Raw genomic sequence first — 18,689 nt, forward strand, 5'->3', positions numbered from 1 at the left:
TGCAGCCAACTCCCCAGTACCCTCCCCCAGCCCGAGATTCCCAAACACACCTGGGAGGAGGTACTTGGGCATAGAGATGTTCTTGGGACAAGAGGGAGCCTGGAAAGAGGTTTTGCCTAAGTGGGACAACACTGACTTCTGTCCGCTGTCTTCCCCTGGGGCCCAGCCTAGCTGTGGGTGTGAGGGGAGAGGGTTCAGGACCAAGGACCCAAATGGACACTGCCACCCAAAACACCAGTTTTCAGGGATGGGTTTGTGGCCCTGGCAACAGAGGAGCCAAATCTGGGGTCAAATTCCTCCTAGCAGAGGCCCTTGATCCCAAATGCCTTAATGTACTCATCTATGAAATAGATGCAGCCTCTCACTCCCCAGAGGCTGAACATCTCAAGAAACAGGAGGGTTGGATCACTAATCTGGGGGCCCGGAGCAAGGCAAGCTGGGCTTGATTCTCAGCTCTGTTACTTTCTAGCTGCAATACCTCTTGCATCTTCGCTTCCCCATGTGTAAAATGGGCGTGATAATAAAAATATTGCTTCCTGGGAGTGCTGTGAAGATTGTATGAGATAATCCATGCAGAGTACCAGCAGTACTCAATTAAATGCTAGTAATTATTGATAGTATTCAGGATCACAGAGAGACACATGGCTGCTTGAGCCACCTCCAGAGGAAGCCGTCTGCTCCTCCAGGGGGTGGGGAGTGGGGGACCTTGTCTCTGTCCAATCCATGGCTCAGGCCCCCACTGATGATGGGGAAACTGCGGGCAGAAGGTTAAGCCACCGGCCCAGCGTCACCCCTGGGGGCCATGCCAGGAAGTGGGGAAAAGGGGTCAAAGATGGGGAAGGTCAAGCTAAAGGAGGGAGTGTGGAAAGGGGGTCCTGAGAACAGGTACTGCCCCTACATGCCTCCCCCAGGGGCCCCGACATTAGGAAGCTGTTTTCTGAGCATCTAGGCCCCGCACTGGAGGTTCTACATCTGTTACGTTATTTCTCACAACAGCCCTAAGAGGCATTACTGTCCCCATTTTGCAGATGGGGAAGCTGAGGTTCAGAAGTGGGAAGTGATCTGCTCAGGGTCACACAGTGAACCCGTGGCAGAGGAGGGATGAGAGAACTCCAGTTGCCTAACTTGTAAGTCAGGGTTCTCAGGGCCGGCCCAGCCCCTCCCAGAGCTTCTGCTCCCCTACACTCCCCCACCCTTGTATTCTCTCCTACCTTGAGGCTGACTCTGCTGGTGCTGCCCTGGCCCTGGGCCAGGTCAGGGCAGCTCTGGCCACCCCAGGGCCTGGGAAGGAAGCACAGGGAAAGGAATGAAGAAGCCTCCTCCTCTCCCACGCCCAGACTGGACCTAGTGGCTCTCCCACCTCTTCTCTCAGGGCCCACACAGGCAGGATGAGCACCTGAAATCTCGGGGGGGCGGGGCTGCGGGGCAGGGGAGGTCTGTGCAGCAGCTTCCTCTCTGCTCCCTCCCCCAGCTGTCCACTCCACCTCCAGAGACAGAGAGACAGGGATGGGATGGGCCTGGGCCTGTATCAGGGCCAGAATACAGAAAAAGGACAGTACCCTAATAATTCAAAAGCTTGCCATTTGCTGAGGCCCACCCTATGCCAGGTTTAGCACTAGGTACCAGGCCTACATAATTTCCTTTAAGCCTCACAAATAATCCTAAACGGTAGATATTATTGTCCTCATTTTTCAGGTAAGGAACTGAGGTCCAGAGTGGTAAAGTGACTTGCCTGGAGTCACACAGCTAGTGAGCCTTGGAGTTAAGACACTAGGATGGTATCACTCCAAAGGTTGGTTGGGCATCACCATGCTAATGGGGGCAAGATGAGGAAGTGCCTTGGCTGCCCCCTCCGTACACTCTGCCCCCCACTCCAGGCAATCAGCAGGGAGCAGAGGCCTGTGCCTCAGGGCCAGAGTCCCATTCCCACAGCCAGTGAGAACCAAGTCCAAGTGCACACATGGGATGTATCATCATGCTGGCCCAGGAGCATGCGAAGTCCCTACCCTGCTCTCCCTGTCCCTGACTCACCCGCAGCCCTGCCTCCTCTCAAGTGGGGAAAGAAAGGGAGGAGCAGTGCCATCTGGGCCTATAGGGCAGGTTCCTGCCAGACAGGGTAAAGGGAGGGGGTGTGACTTCCAGGGAGGGCACTGGCAGGGTGTGGGCACCCCCGGCCATCCAGGCTTCCAGGTATAGGGTGGCTAGGCCCTCCCCTCCTTTCTCTCTTTTGTGTGAGAGAGCAGCACAAACTCCTCCCCTCACTCTGGCCCCACCACGACTGCCTCCACTCCTCCCAGGGCAGGCTGGAGACAGCCGTGTCATGATAAGATCAGAACAAATTGCCCAGTCTCTGCACAGAGACACAAACACCCCGTGCCTGAGAGCACACGCCATGTTCTTTGCAGATACAGGGCCTGTGAGCTACTGGGGTCCTCTTCGCTATGCCCCTCCCAGCCATTCAGCCTGGCCACCCACAGAGCCTTTTCCCTTCCTCTCAGACATCAGGTAACAGTGAACCAGCTAGGAGAGATGTAGCAATTTGTTCAGCGTCACGTGGCCAGTGGCATCTAGGATTAGGACAGAGCTCCGGCCCCCTGGTTCGCAGTCCCGAAATCTCTCCAAGCAACAGAGCAGCCCAGTGCTTCAGGATGTGGGCCCTGGAGTCAGACTGCTTAAGCCTGTGTCCCAGCCCCACCACTTCCCAGCTGTGTGACTGAGGCGGTGACTTAACCTCTCTGGACCTCCATTTCCTTATCTGACTCACACAAAATACCCGCCTTGTCTGGCTGCTGTGAGGATTAAATGAGATAATCCAGGTACAGCACCAAGCAAGTGACAAATAAAAGTTTAATGTTATTACAATCTGAGATGACAGTGGGAAAACTTCTTCATGGCATTTAAGGGCGAATGCAGTGCAGTCTAAGCCAACTCAGGAACCTGTCATACTCATGACAAAGGGACGTGAAGACCAGAGCTAAACTGGCCTGTGATGAAAGAATCAAAGTCCACAGGGGCAGGAGGAGCCACCATATTTGCCTTTCAACTATCTCTGGAGAGAAAATCAGGAGTTCCCTGGCATGCCACCTGCCAGACTTAGGAAATTGCAAATTTGTTGTAAAGTTTTATAAAAGCACAGGAACTTTATAATATAAAGTCCACATAACCAAAATCGTGGTACACCGACAGGTATATTTTTATGCTCCCAGACACTCGTACAGGATATTTGAACATCAGGTACACTCCAAGACGCACACCCACACCCTTGGGCCCAGGGGCGCCCCGAGCGGCCCTCCTCCAAACCCCTCACCTATCCCGGGATCTGGCCTCCTCCGGTATCGGCTTCCCCTTGCACTCCCTCCGGAGCCCTAGCCTGGCCAGGCGGCGAGCCAGGCGGGCCCCCAGGCCCCCGCGCCGCTCGGCCATGGCAAGGGCAAGGTCCCAGGCTCGGGGCGTCAGGACACCTGACCGGTCCCGGGCCGCGGGGGCCACCCAGATCCCGCTCATTTACAGAGAAACGCCTCCTCCGGCCCGCCCCCCTGAGCAAACAGCGCCCAGCCCGCAGTGCGGGCGCGGGGTGAGGACCGATCCAGATGCTGCCCAAGCCCCAGGGCAGGGGGTGCGCTCTGCAGGGGTCGTCCCCACCCGGGCCACCCCCCACCCTTGCTTCCCCCACCCCCACCCCCGCCCCGCTGCAGCTCTTGGCCCTGTCTGTGCTACTTCTTTAGGCCTCCGGAAGCGCCAGGGGCCCACCGGGTCCCGGTGCTGGAAGCCTTCAAGCTGGGCCTGCACAAAGTAGGCCGGAAAGGAAGGTCCTGGGGCTAGAAGGGGCCAGGAGCCTGGACTGAGCCAAGGGTCTTTCCCGCTCCCCCGGAGAAGGAGGCGCTAGAACGCATGGGCGGAGCCAGGGGCGGGAATGGGCGTGATTGGGGGGGCTAGCCTGATTGGTTGGCATGTTGGGCGGGGCCAAAAGGGTGATAGGTGGGCTTGGAACCTAGACCTCGATACTGGTGGGGATCGACGTTGACCCTGCCCTTACCCTGCCATGGTGGACCCTTATGAGAGTTCTCTCTCTCGGTCCTGGAGACCCTATGACACAGCGGGAATCTCGCGTGTGGGGGAATCTTCCCCTGGTGGGGAAGCCTATCCGAAACCCACAGGGATGCGAACGGCGACCCCTGCTGGAAGTTGGCCAGCTATTATGATTTAATAATGGCTACTGTTGTGATTATAACCTGGGCCTCCTGTACCCCCAAAGGGCAGTACCCTTTCCCACCTGATGCTACCTCTCTTAACTCTCGGGGGGGCATACCTTGCACATTGGGGGATCCTCTGGGACTGCAGGAAGAAAGACCATCAGGAGGGTCCCAGTTCCCCAGGCTCTCTGCCAGTTCTTCCCTGCTGGCAGTCCTTGTAGGACCTCAACCCCTTCCCCGAGCTTGGTGCCTCCTTAGCCATTTGTTCTCTGTGATGACTGCTCCTGACACACAGGGGGACATCTTGCTTGTGGGTCATGAGTGGACACTGATATCCTTGTGTTCCTGCCTCTCCCACAGGGAGCTCAGATCCTGGCATGTACAGAGGGAGGAGTATGCTGCACCTGACCACGGCAGGGAGTACCAGCTGAGGGGGCACGTAGCAACTGTGAGACAAGAACGTTGCGGGAAGCAGCAGACAGGCATCTGGGCAGGTGCTGGAACATCTGTTCAGAAAAGAGGGCAGTGTGTCCTGTGCTTGGCAGCACGGTCTGCACCTTGCAGCGACCTGGAAGGCTGGACTGTCCATCAGCGAGCTGAGATGGTGGGGCTGGTCCCAGATAGGTCCCAAACAGAGAGTGGAACTCAAACCCAGCCAGAGTAGATGGCTGCAGGCACCCACCCCACGCAGTGGGTAGCATAGTCTCTTCCTGGCTGTGTTCCCTGAATTGCCAGGTGGAGTGGGGTGTGAAGTCTGGCAAATACATGGTGACCTCCCCCTCCACTATTGAAGCTCTGGAGGCCTCAACTCATCATAGAGAAAATCCTTTAATTGCTCTGCCCCTGCCCCCTCCCCAGGGCAGTCCTGGCACCACTGCTCAGGCTGGCTGCCCTTGCTTTCCCCGGGATGCTGAGGACACCTTGACCTTGTCCACGTCCCAGTCTATCTGCCTCTCTGATGGGGCCACCACAAGATCTAGTGCCCCCTGGTGCCATCGGGCAAGGCAGGCAAGAGACGCCAGGGGCAGGTGGGTGTGAGCAAGGCTGCAGGGCCGTGGTGCATGCAGCCGATGGTGCAGCTTCAGGTGAACGTGCTGGGTGAAGCGACTTGGGCAGACACTGCACTGGAAGGGCTGGGCCCCTGAGTGCAGGCGCAGGTGGGTCTTGAGGTTGCTGGAGCTGCTGAAGCGTTTGTGGCACATCTGATGGGAATGGGCACTGGCGTCAGCTCTGCCCACCTGGTTGACCCAGGATCTCTGCTCCCCCTCCCCATCTTGAAAATACCCCCCTACCACCTCCCTGTAATGCAGGCCTGGAAGCTTTCCCCCCATGATTCCTCCCTGGGACCCACAGTGTCTGGCAGATTGTAGCCAGTCAGAGTGGGTTAGTATCTTGGTTCTTTTACTCCCTGCATGACCTTGTATAGGTGACTTCCCCTCTCTGATCCTTGCTCTCCTTATTGGTAACATGAGAGTATTAATACCTAACCTCATAGGTATGGTGGACTGAATGAGATAATCACATAGAACCCTTATGCGTGGGGCTGCAGCTTCAGTGGGCATAATTAACATTTACTGGGAGCTGCTACATGCCAGGAACTGTTCTCGTGTACTAGTCTTCTCCAGGACTCTGGAGAAGCAGGACTAAGTACTACTCCTATATTACAATGAAAACGCAGAGGCTCAGAGAAGTGAAGCCACTAGCCAAAGCTCACACAGCAAGTTGGAGGCAGAGATTTTGAACCCAGGTAGCCCGGACTATAACCACTATGCTGCTTTCGTTTCTGCCTCTTTAAAACAGGGAAAGAGTCTGGGCCCTTCTGACCTCCCAAGGGACATGGTGAGGCTCAAAGAGGGAGGGAGCTAACATGAGCTGATGTTATAAGTCGTGTTTATATACTTTACACACACTATAGCATTAACTCCTCCAACTATGCTGGGAAGTAGGCAATGGGTATCCCCAGGACCCCTAACTTCATTCTTCTCCCCCCACAAACATACATCTCTTTTCTCCCCTCCAGGCCCAGGGGGTGACCTCCAATATCACGTCCTGGCCCTTCCTTTCCACCTCCCTCTTCCCCCCAGCCTTTGCCTCCTGTCCTGTCTCCACTTGCTCAGGATGGTTGGGGAATGGAGGCCACGGGTGTCATCCCCCGGGGGCCTAGAATTCTTCTGCAGCCTGCAGGAGTACAGGGGAGGGGGAGGATGGTCTCACCGGGCACTTGTGGGGCCGCTCCCCAGTATGCACCAGGTGGTGCTTCTGCAGGTGGGCGAGCTGGGTGAAGCTCTTCTGGCACAGGGCACACTGGAACGGGCGCTCCCCGCTGTGCACACGCAGATGGACCTGAGCCAGGTGTGGGAGAAATGCTGCCAACTGCCCAGAGCCCTCCAGCAGGGCCGGGGATCCTCTTCAAATCTCTACCCACATCCCCATAGGCATCAAGGCCTCTCAATCCCCCTGCATCTGTATCACCTCCCTGAAGGCCAATCTACCATTCCCCAGGATCCCCTCACTCTCTCTGCTGCCCTGCAAGAGGGGAGATGGCTGTGGTCAGCAGGCCAGGTGAGGGGTACCCTGTGTGTGTGTGTGTGTGTGTGTGTGTGTGTGTGTGTGTGTATCTTGTGCAGTGCTTCTCGAAGTATGGTCCACAGACCCGCAGCATCACCTGGGAGAGTGTTAGAAATGCAGATTCTCAGGTCCCACCCCAGACCAGCTGAATTAAAATCTCTGGGGCTGAGCCTAGGAATCTGCATGTTTACTAGCTCTCCAGGTGGTTTGAGACTCGTTAAAGTTTAAGAATTCATGCCCTAGAGGATGCAGAAGGGCTGTTCTCCAATAACCGTAACTTTTCCTCAACTTCAGCAGGTGCCAACTCGCGCCTAGCTTCCGGTGTTTGCTGATACACAGAGATGTGCCCATGGTTGCCCCCTGCTGGACGATGCCTATAATGATGTTTACAGCACAGCGCTGATGTGCAGGATTCCACATGAAAAAGGCTGGTTGTCAGGTCTAAAATCTACCTGTTCCCCCACCTGAACTTCAAATAAGTAAACAAGAGGAGGCTTAACTGGGAATCAGAGAGGATAGTTGTTCAAGAAAGGGCTTTGCCCTAGATTTTGAGAGACTGAGATCAAGACCTGACTGCACCATTAAATCAAGGTAACCTTGGGCAAATCTTTTCTCAGTTTCCCTATTTTTAACTTAGAGGATCTCATAGACAGTCTTTTAGTGTGGAGAGGACTCCTCTCTACGGATGTGAAACTGAGGGGCCAAATGAACCAGCCAAGGTCATAGGCCCTAGAGGTTGCCCAGCCGTTCCTTCTGGCTGTAAGGTTCTTGATTCTAGATGGGAGGGAGGGTCATTGAAGGATGCTGAGGGGAGCCACGGAGCCCAGAGGCAGATACCTTGAGGTTGGAGATCTGCCTAAAGCTCTTGCTGCACACGTTGCACTCGTACAGGATTTTGCCATTCTCTTTCTTCAGCGGATAAGGCAGGGCCGAAGAGCCAGCCTGGGAGCCCGGCGGGGCCGACTTTGCTGGAACCGCCCAGCCAGCACGCTCCAGCCCTGTGGAGTAGGTCCTGGCAGCTGCAGAGCCTGGATTCTGGGCTTGGGAGGGTTGGGTTTGGCCAGAGGCTTGAGAGGCCCCTGGGTAGGGGTGCAGGGTCTCCCCCTGGGTGCTGGAGTGCCCAGCCTCATAGACATTCATCAGCAAGCTGGGCACAGCCATGGTGGTGTAGGAGGTGTTCTGGGGCAGCATGAAGAGGGGGGGACACTGCACAGAAGGTAGGCCCCCACAGGTGACCAGGTAAGGTGAGGGCAGGAGAAGTGGGTACGCAGGATAGAATGGGCGGAGGTGGGATGGGAATTCTTTGGAGATGGGGGTGGGCAGGGGCCAGGAGCAGAAAGGCAAGGGGCTGGGGCTCTTTTTATCTTGCCAAGGGTTTGGGGAAGAGCTGTTGTGAGGAGAGAAGGATGGGCGGGGGGACCCCTCGCCAGCTCTTTCCAGCTGGCTTCCCATCTTGTCCCTGCTCAGAGGGTACTTGGCTGTGAGTTTCTCGCCATTGGAGGAGCCGGCAGGCCGCCTTGGTGGCTGGTGCCCTGAGCAGGAAAGGGAAGACGGTCAGGGCCGCACAGACTCGGGTAAAGTTCTGCTCTGCATCAACCTGCCTGGCTCGGAGCTGAGAGAGGGCTCTAGCCTGCACGGCATCTCCCCTCTCTGGGCTTTCCTGGTCTGCAATTGCCCTTGCCAATAAAAGAGGCTAGAATTTGTGCAGCGCATAATGATTTCAGAGAGAGAAAACGATTCAAGAAACCTATTAGACGTACAGGTGGAGAAGTCAAGTGGGTAGTTGGGTGAATTGGTTTGGAGATTAATGGAGCAGCCTGAGCTGGAGACATAAATCTGGGTGCCATGGGCCCAAATGAGATCCCATAAAATGTGGTCCTAGATCTGCTGTGTCCAAAATGGTAGCCACCAGACACATTTAAATTGATTAAAATAAGTACAGTAAAAACTTCAGTTCCTCACTTGCACTAGCCACACTTAAAAGGCTCAGTAGGTATGGTATCAGACAGCACAAGTACAGAGCATTTCCATTATTGCAGGAAGTTCTATCAAACTGCTACTCTAGATAAAGAGAACAGGAGAGGAGGGGGGAAAGAAGAGAGAGGAGAGGAGAGGAGATGGGAACAGTGGAGGAGAGGGGAGGGGAGGGATGAGGAGGCGGCTCTGGACTGAGTTCCTGAGCAGGGGAAGACTTAGGAGGTAAGTAATGGAGAGTAAGCAAGGGAGACTGAGGTGCAACAGCCAGTGAGGTAGGAGTTAAACTGGGAGTGATATAAAGTAAAATACTAAATATGTATAAAGATTAAAAAGTAGATTGTCTGCTTGGATCCTCATTTATTCACTCAACCAGCTTTACTGAGCTGCTTTACTCTGTGCTGGGGAAATAAAGGACACAGCAGCATGGTCCCTGCCCTCCAGGTCGAGTTGCATAAGGAAATGGTGTATCGTAAGCAATAAATGTAGAACATAGGTTAGTGAGATTGTACTTTTGTGGAAGAAGAAACTGGCCTCCATGATGTCATAGAGCCAGAAAGGGCAGAACCAGGACTCCACCCCCGACTCCCTGACTCCCAGGGCTCCTGTCTTATAAAATAGGCCCCTCTAGCTCAAACGTTCTAGGCAGACAAAGCGCCACTCTCAATCCCCGGGAATAGCTACGCCTACACCAGATCCCATACCCATGCCTGAGAAAACCACTGCCCACCTCCTCTGCTCACCTCTGCTCACGTGTCACCACCTGAGAGCCCCTCGCACCCCCAGGCAGAGCTCCAGTTCAAAATGTGGCAGTAACGCGTGCTTGAGGCTCTGTCCTCACGAGTGACACTGGGTCCGCAATGTCTCTCATCCCCAAACCTAACAGTGCTTCCCACCTCCAGCCTCCACCAAGGTGCAGCCCCGTGCCCTGGGCTTACTTGTGCTCAAGGCATCCTCTCTGAGACCCTGCGGGGCTGTGCCCGGGGGTGCCGACTGCAGGGTGCACAGGTATACGTCCAGGCCCTGAGGGCAGGCCAGCAGGGAAGACCTGGCCAGTGCCAGTGGCAAGGGGCACAGCCAGCTGGCACAGGACGGGCCATGGGCATCCACTGTGTCTGGAAGTGGCCTGAAGGCTGGGAAGACCTGGAGGGCAGGGGGAAGGGGCTTGGGGGCTAGGGACTGGGAGTCCCCTGGGATAGTCCCTTGGGATGGTTCCACCCCTAGTTTGGTTTCCAAACGGGGAGGAGAAGCTAAGACCACCCCCCAACATACACCCGCCTCCACCATGTCTGTCACTCAAATGGTTTCCCCTTCCCTCCTCCGCGTTCCCAAGGGACTTACACGTCCACCCCCAGGATTACCCTCCCCCTGCCCCAGAACCCCTCACTCAGCCCTGTTCTTCCTCCTACCCTTCCTTCCTGACCACCCCCAGACTATCTACTTGAATGGAGCCAAGGTGAACTGAGAGAAAATCCTCATCAAAGACTGTGTACCCCACAGGAGGGCCCTGAGCCTCCTCCCTCTAAGGCCCAGGTCACGGTCACACAGCCAAGCTTCCTGCATGGCCCTGTCCCTTCTCATGCCTCACAGGAGAGTCGGGCCCCTGGGGCACGGGAGAGGGTCTCTGGCACTTCCAAGGGCACATTCTCATGATGTGCCGGGGTAGGGGTGCTCAGGACCAGGGGAATCGAGGTCCCTTCAGATTTTCCCCCTACTTCTTCCTAACATCCCCACCTTCCAGAAGCAGCCTGGCCTCAAAATTGGGGATGGGACCGCACCTTACCTGATCGCCTTGGCAGAGCTGGAAGTCCGAGTGGGGGGACAGGGAGCCTCCTGTGCTCCCCAGGGGCTTAGTCTTGTGGCAACAACTGAAATCAGGAGCGGGTTCCCCCTTCATGCCCCCACTACCTGCTGGGAAGACAGGTCAGTCACAGGTGAGCAGTGAAGGTCCTCCAAATAAGAGCCTGTCTTCGAGGGCTGGCTCTCCCAGGAAACCACTGTGTGACCTTGAGTCAGTCACTGCCCCTCCTGGCCTCAGTTTCCTTATCTGCAAACTGGGAGAGTTGGACTGGCTGATGTGATAGGACTCTCTCAGCAATGACATCAAAGCCAATGATGCTTTCCTGGTAGGCGCAAGAAGAGGATTGAATGGAGACTGGCCAATCAGAGGCAAAGAGCAGAGCTGGCCTGGTCCCCATCCCTGGGGAAGAGAGGAGAGAGGGAGGTCCTCATGGAGGTACTTCCAGGTGAGCTCAGAGATCTGAGGAAACATTCCAGACCTCCTCAGGGCCACAGGGAATTGAGAAGCTATTCCAAGACTCTACCAACCACAGGCTCCGCACTGAGGGGCGCCCCTGCCCCCCAGCTCATCCACACAGCTTTTCTGGGCAGCTGAGGAAGCCCCAGTGTCCCGCCACCCAGACTTCCCGGGCTCAGCTTCCTCAGCAGGGGCGGTCTGAGCGAGCGGACCCAGAGTCCCCGGTCCTGACTGGGCTGACAGGAGGCTGCCCTGCGCCAGCTGTCTGATCGGCTAGCGCCTCACTTGTCTGCTGCTTTCACTGAGGGCCGCGCAGCCCAGGGACCACGCAGCTCGGCAAGTGTCCCGAGGCCCTTCCCCTTCCCCTCCGTAACCCTCCTTAACCCCCGGTGCCCCTCAGAGCCTGGCAGCCTCACGCGGGTGTCTCATTCCTCCAAAACCCGGTCTCCTCTCCCTCTTCCCTGACTCCTCCCAACCTGCCCCAGGTCTCAGAACACCCCAGAAGGAGAGGCGGCCTGGGTGAGGCTCTTCACCTGGCTCGGCAGAAGTCCCCTCTGGCTGGGGAAGGAAGCAGGTGGGCAGCCAGCCTCTGTCTGTGTTTGAGGCCCCCGTGGGTGTGAGAGGTGACAGGAAGGTGCTACATTTGAAGCTGCCACAAATAGGAAGGGGGGGCAGGCAGGCGGGCGGGGGCCCTCCGGGACCTGACAAGGGCGAGCCGCCCACCTGCCTTTACCTACCTGAGACAACACTGCCAGAGCTTGGGGCCACAGTAAACTGGAGCTACTGGAATTTCAGTGTGTGGGCTGGGATGGAGTGGGGGTGGTTAACTCTGGCTCTCAGAGAACTCAGATGGCTGAGCAGGAGGGGGACAGCGCAGGGCTCAGAGGCTGGAGCTGGGGTCCTTCCGGGGAAGGGGGCCCAACGGAGACAGAGACGGGCAGTGATGTTGACAGGGAAGACAGTGACGGGGGTGGCAGGGACAGGAACAGGCAGAGACAAGAGCAGGCAACATAGGGTGAGGCAGGGGAGAAAGCAGGAATCCGATCTCACACAGCACGGGCCCAGGGGGCAGCGAGTACGTCTTCCTCCTCTTCGTCCCATCTCTGATTTCTCGGTTCTGGGGAATCCTTTCTCTAATTTAGATAGAATGCTGAGGCCCCCCCTCTGGGCAAGAGATAATTCAAAGACACAGCAGAATGCTTGTAAGGCGTGACTCGTGACTCGATATCAAAAGGGAGACCCTTTAGGCCAGAAACAGCTTCAGGCTGAGCAATTTCATCATTCCTGTGAGCAAGAGAAGGTGCATCGCCCCCCGGCCTCACACAGATTCTGCCCGGTTGGTGTGTCCGCAGTGTCTGGCCCAGTGTGGCAGCCCCATCCAGGCCTCAAACTCCACCTGGCCATGCCACCCAGGTGGCATGGAATGCACAGGGACATCTCGAACTCTCCATTGTAGGCAAGGGGCATATTACTCTGCCAGCTCAGCCCCTGGTCAGTACTCACTTCCACTATGGCCCCCGTCACTTCCTGTCATAATCATTTTTCCATATAACTGACCCCTACGTGTCTGTGTGTATCTCAAGGTCAGGGACCACTCTTTACTTATTCTTGTTTCCCATGTAGGTATTTGCCAGGTTTTTTGGATGCCCAGCATCTGGAACTTTCTCCCACATGAGTCTGGAGGGAGGCAGAAGGCACATTCCACTATAAAAGCCAAAATGGCCACATGCTGCATTCCTACCTCCTTGCTCCAACACGTGATGCAGGCACATGACATGGACCAGACTGACCAGATGTGTCCATCCAGACTGTGATCAGAAGCCAGTGGCCCTGGGGCTTCCCTGGTGGCGCAATGGTTAAGAATCCGCCTGCCAATGCAGGGGACATGAGTTCGAGCCCTGATCCGGGAAGATCCCACATGCCGCGGAGCAACTAAGCCCGAGTGCCACAACTACTGAGCCTACGCTCTAGAGCCCGCAAGCCACGACTACTGAGCCTGTGCGCCACAACTACTGAAGCCCGCATGCCTAGAGCACGTGCTCCGCAACAAGAGAAGCCACCGCAATGAGAAGCCTGCCCACTGCAATGAAGAGTAGCCCCCGCTCACTGCAACTAGAGAAAGCCCGCGCACAGCAACAAAGACCCAACGCAGCCAAAATAAATAAATAAAATAAATAAAATTTTTTTTAAAATTAAAAAAAAAAAAAAAAAAAAGAAGCCAGCGGCCTTGAGGTGGCAGGTCGGTGGAGCCCACTCTGTACGTAGACGGTGCTGCACCAGCCTCCAGGACAGCAGAGGAAAGAAGGGGGTTCAGAGGGTGTCACCAGTCCTCTCGGGCCTGGTGCTGGGGGTGTGGTCCTGGCCCTGTTTTCCAAGCCTGGCTCTGCAGCCTTCCCAAACCTTCTCTGAGCTTCCCCAGCATCTTTTAAGTGAATTCCTCCTTTCGCTCTCTCTTCTTTTTTTTTTTCCTTTGGCCACACTGCGTGGTTTGTGTTCCCTGACCAGGGATTGAACCTGGGCCCCAGCAGTGAGAGCCCAGAATCCTAACCACTGGACCACCAGGGAATTCCCTCCTTCTCTCCTTAAATCCTCCTGAAATGGTTTCTGTAGCTTACAACCAAGAATCCTGCACTATACACGTCCAGAATAGATGAAGCGCCAGGCTCAGGTTGGAATACTCCGAGGATTAGAGTAGATAGCTACATTTACAGTTACTATGTGCCTGGCACTGTGCTAGGGGCTTCATAAACATTATCTTATTTAATCTTCACAATAAGCCTGTGTGGTTGGTTTTATTATCCCCATGATGACGGAACAGAAGCTCAGAGAGAGTAAGCAACTCACTCAGAGTCACACAGCAAATAGCCAAGAGCTCTCTGGTGCCAACCCTCAGATTCCACTGTCTCTTGGCAATGTCAGCCCACCCCCAATGCCACTCCCACTGCTTCATTTCTGTTCCCCATGCTCTCTTCCAAAGTGCCATTCCCAAGGCCCAGACCACCCTCCCCATCCTCTCCCCCCACCAACCCTGCACATCCCAGTTGCCCTCTCAGCATCCTTCAGATTATTGAGGAGCCCTTCCCATGGCACTCCTCACCATCTTGGTCGACCAGAACTCCACTCCCCAAAGCTGGAGCCCTCCCAGCCTCCCAGGACACAGCCTGCCTCCCTTCCAGCCTTGCCTGGAATCTAGGGGTGCAAGAGCCTCACTGGGTACCCACAGAAGGCCCCACCCACATCTCGAAGGAGGATTCACACACACCTTTGGCTTCCATCTGCCAAGTCCGCCCCCTCCTGGCATCACACTCTGCTCCCAGCTCACAGAAAAGTGTACAACCTCTTGGTTAGGAACAAAAAGGAAAATGGCCTTGGAGATTTCCAGATCTCCAATCCCTGAAAGGCCTGGCTAGGAGTGTCCCAGGAGGAGGGCTGGGGACACAATCCCTCAAGTTCTCACTGGAAACAGCCTCTACCTGCCAATCCCTTCCTTGCTCCCATCTCTTGGGCCTTGCCAGGTCCTCTGTCTTGCCAGCCTCCAGGTCCACTGTGATGTCACCAGCTTAACTGTGATGTCACCATGTCCCACATCCCCCTGAGGGGTAGCACAAGGGGTAGGACCATGGTCTCCTGGGAAACCTGGACCAATGCCTGGACCCAGATGAGAGACCCAGGCCAAGGCAAGTCCTTGGAGACCAGAGGGGGCTTGAGAAATGATCGTGGAGGGGAAGCAGGGTTGAGGAGCCTTCAGTGCTGAGTGGAAAACACCAGGGAGGCCTCAGAAAGGAATCAGCATCTGGAGCAGAAGAGCTGGAGGGGTGCACAGGGGTCTTCAGGCTCCTGGCTCACTGTGCACTTGCTTTCTTCATCTTTCTGTTAATTACAAAATAATACAGATGAGTGGTCAACGATTCAAGCAACATAGAATATACAGACAAAAAATGGAAGCTTCCCTCCTTCACAGTTTCCCAGTGGTGAGTGTGAATTGTTTGGTGTTTATCCTTCCAGACATTTATCCATGAACCTACGAACAAGTAAATGGACTTTAAAATTTTGTTTTTATACACAAATGGATTATATGACAGTACTGTTCTGCAGCTCTTTCTACCAACAATCTACTGTGGCCATCATTTCATGCCAGAATGTACACATCATCTGCCTCTTGTTTTTTTCCTGACTATATAGTGTTCCATTGCAGAGAACCACCTATATGTCCTCTGATGGACATAATATGTAGCATTTCTCTGTTGGTGGACTCCAATTTTTCCCTGTTCCACACAAGGCTGGAAAGGATCTCCATGCAGAGGTAATATGCAGAGTGTTTCAGAATATTAGCTCTCAGACACAGAAAGACAAATATTATATGATATCACTTATATGTGGAATCTAAAAATAATACAAACGAACTTATTTACAAAACAGAAACAGACTCACAGACATAGAAAACAAACTTATGGTTAGGAAACGTGAAAGAGGAGGGGGAGGGATAAATTAGGAGTATAGGATTAAAAGATACACACCACTATATATCAAATAGATAAACAAGGATTTACCATGTAGCACAGGGAACTGTATTCAATATCTTGTAATAACCTATAATGGAAAAGAATTGGACTATATATATTTTTTTCTTTTTTTAAAGAATGTTAACTCTGCTGGATTTAATCTCAGCTCTGTGATGTTAGGGCAAGTCACTTAACCTCTGTCCCTCTTTCTTCATCTGTCAAATGAGGATAATAATAGCACTTGCCTCACAGCGTTCTTTCAATGATTCCTCAAGATAATTTATGTAAAGCCCTGAGGACAGTGCCGGGCCCAATGCAAGCACTTGACAAATGTGGGTTACTGTTAATATTGTATATCAATCTTTGCCTAGTTAGGCAAGTATCTGCAAGTCAGCTTCCTAAAAGCTGATGATGAATGTTCCTGGCTCACTTTGGAAGACCAGAATTTGGGCAGCACACTTGGAGAGATGAACTACATTCAGTTTTATTGCTTTATTCATTAAGCCCTGGTTGGAGACCATTGCTCTCCTCCAATGCAGTCTTGCCCTCACACCAGTCCACATACCACAGCAATAGTAGCTCCTGGCATTCGAGCCCTCCCCATGTGCCAGGAACCCTGCAAAGCACTTTGACCAGCTTTGTCTAACTCTATCAACACAATGGCAAGATGGATGCTATTATTTCTGTTTTACAGACAAGAAAACTGAAACTCAGAGAAGGAAAGTGACTGGCCCAAGATCACGTGACCCAGGTTGGGGCTGCGATGTCCCAGAAGAGAAGGAGACCTCAGGGAAGAATTCCTGGGGCAATTCAGGGGTACCTATGAACAGACAAAAAGGGCCACAAATGTGGTACAGTAGAGCCTGGATTCCCTTCAGAGGCCAAAGGACCCTTGGAAAAGTAAAGATGGATAGAGACCCAAGTAAAGGACTGGGGAAATGCGCTGCAGAATTAGCATCTGGCACCGTGCAAGCTCCCCCAAGAACCTGTCATTCACTCATTCACTCACATATTTATTGATTGCCAAGTATGTATCAGGCATTGGACTAGTTGCTGGGAATAAAGCCCATAGGAACATGACACAGACCTTGCAATTTACAGCCCACTTATCAGAAGGCTTGCGGGATGTTGCTGAAATAAAAAGTTGTGTGCAACTATCAAAGCTTATTATCATTAAACGGTTTGGGAAGCAAAGTAGAGCCAGGAGTGTTGGGCTAGCGTTGTGCAGTACAAAGAGAAACACAGTGGAACCACAAGCAAAAGCCCCACTTCCTCTTCAAAAACCTCAAAAACTTCTCCAATCCATAACCACTGCCACCTCCAACCTTGAGGACAATCAGCTGAGCTCCTGGCTGGCTCAGTGCCGGGGTCCTGGAACTCTGTTGCATGCATAATTTTTAGGGGGCACCAGATCAGCCAGGTCAGGAGGGGGGTCTGGGACCATCATTTCTTCAGAGGGTTAAGCAGCTCTGTGACTCTGACAGGGTTGAGGGTGGAGAGCTCAGCCCAGTCCACAGTGCGCTCACCTGCCCCCACTCTGTGGTTGACACCTCCCTCCCTCTGCCTGACACCCACTTATCTCATCTCCCCGGACAGCCCAGCTGTCAGTCAGATGCAACGAGTTGGCCTTTGGCTTCACACCCCAGGGCGGGGAGATCCTGAGATAGGGCTCGCCAGCTCTCACATTTGCAGAAAGGGCCTCGAGACTCTTGCATCTTCCCCTGCACCCACCCATAAACTTCCAGTCCTTCTGTGGACAAAACTGTAGATATATCTTCAAATGACATCTGAGGTCATCCCACCCATCCCCTTATCTCAACCATTCCAAGAGGATAGGAGACAAAAAGAGGTCACACAGCTGGGATTCAAATCCTGTAGCGCTAATATACTCTTAACCACCATATAGCACTGCCTACCATATACATGGATGTCCTATCCAGCCTTGTGTGAAACAGAGAAAAATTGAAGTCCATCTGTATGCCCACCATTAGAAGAATTGTACCTATTATGTACATACATGCAACAGAATACTACGCAGCCAGCAAAATGCAAAGGATAAATCAACTGAGTGCCCCCTGTGTGCTAAACCTCTTTATAGTCGTCTCATTTAATCTTCCTTGAAATCTTCCAAGGTAAGAACTATTAATGTCTCCATTTTATAGATAAGCAAACAAAGATTCAACAAGGGTAAACCAGGTAGCATCCACTCAAATACCTACAGTGGCCATGCAGTTAACAAAGAGTGGTCCAGGAATAAGTATGATGCAAATGGTACCTGACACTCAGCCTTGGTGTCAGGATTAACAAGGAAAGGTGGGGCCTGAGGTAAACCAGAGAGCTTAGGCCATTCATCATGACTCAGCATATTAGAGGCCAGTGCTGCCAAAGGCTCTGACTTTTCTAGAGAATCTGAAAATCAGGATTCTTATGTGAAATCTCTAGATTTTTTTTTTTAAAGTTGGTTCAAATGTTTTAAAATAATGTGCCCGCCAATCAGAACAGATGTGTGTGTCAGATTCAGCTGCCTCTGTCCAAGGTCCCAGAGCCCTAGCTCTTTCCTGTCTCCAAAGGATATGACCCACATTCCATCAAACATTCAAAGAATATCAATTCTTGACAAAATCTCCTAAAAAATAGAAAAGGAGGGAGAGAACACTTCCCAACTCATTGTATGAGGCTAGTATTACCCTGATACCAAAACCAAAGACATCACAAGACAACTACAGAGAAATATCTCTTATGGATATATATGCAAAAATCCACAACAAAATATGAGCAAACAGAATCTAGCACCACAAGAGAAAGATTATACACCATGACCAAGTAAGATTTATACCAGAAGTGGTTTGACATCCAAAACTTGATTAATGTAACACACTATATCGATAGAATAAAGGACAAAAACCACACAATCATCTCAGTAGATGCAAAGAAAGCACTTGACAAAATCCAACACTCTTTCATGATAAGAACACTCACTCAACTAGGAATAGGGAACTTCCCCATCCCAACAAAGAAAGTCTACAAAAAGCAAGTGGCCGACATTGCACTTAATGGTGAAAGCCTTGTTGCTTTCCCTCTCAGATCAGGAACAAGACAAGGATGTCTACTCTCACCACTTCTATTCAACATTGTCCTGGAGGCCCTAGCCAGGGCAATTTTAGGCAAGAAAAAGAAGTAAAAGTCATCCAGATT

The 18,689-nt window shown here is 53.1% G+C and overlaps 2 protein-coding genes across 2 annotated transcripts in view; both read right to left on the reverse strand.

Annotated features, from left to right (window-relative positions):
• The window catches only part of CRYBG2 (crystallin beta-gamma domain containing 2), a 28,353-nt gene extending 24,930 nt beyond the window's left edge, over positions 1 to 3,423 (reverse strand). Inside the window, exons 1-2 of the mRNA XM_068537807.1 lie at positions 3,308 to 3,423; positions 1,212 to 1,281 (exon numbers count right to left, since the gene is read on the reverse strand). Of these exons, the coding sequence (XP_068393908.1) occupies positions 1,212 to 1,281; positions 3,308 to 3,423 (186 nt within the window). The remainder of the gene's footprint in view (positions 1 to 1,211; positions 1,282 to 3,307) is intronic.
• A 1,598-nt stretch (positions 3,424 to 5,021) lies between these two features.
• The window catches only part of ZNF683 (zinc finger protein 683), a 29,506-nt gene continuing 15,838 nt past the window's right edge, over positions 5,022 to 18,689 (reverse strand). Inside the window, 7 exon segments of the mRNA XM_068537517.1 lie at positions 5,022 to 5,098; positions 5,101 to 5,395; positions 6,408 to 6,536; positions 7,599 to 8,293; positions 9,674 to 9,878; positions 10,519 to 10,643; positions 11,526 to 11,641. Of these exon segments, the coding sequence (XP_068393618.1) occupies positions 5,022 to 5,098; positions 5,101 to 5,395; positions 6,408 to 6,536; positions 7,599 to 8,293; positions 9,674 to 9,878; positions 10,519 to 10,643; positions 11,526 to 11,641 (1,642 nt within the window).

The sequence above is a fragment of the Eschrichtius robustus genome, chromosome 3, assembly GCF_028021215.1.
Source record: "Eschrichtius robustus isolate mEscRob2 chromosome 3, mEscRob2.pri, whole genome shotgun sequence".
NCBI classification, from domain to species: Eukaryota; Metazoa; Chordata; class Mammalia; order Artiodactyla; family Eschrichtiidae; genus Eschrichtius; species Eschrichtius robustus.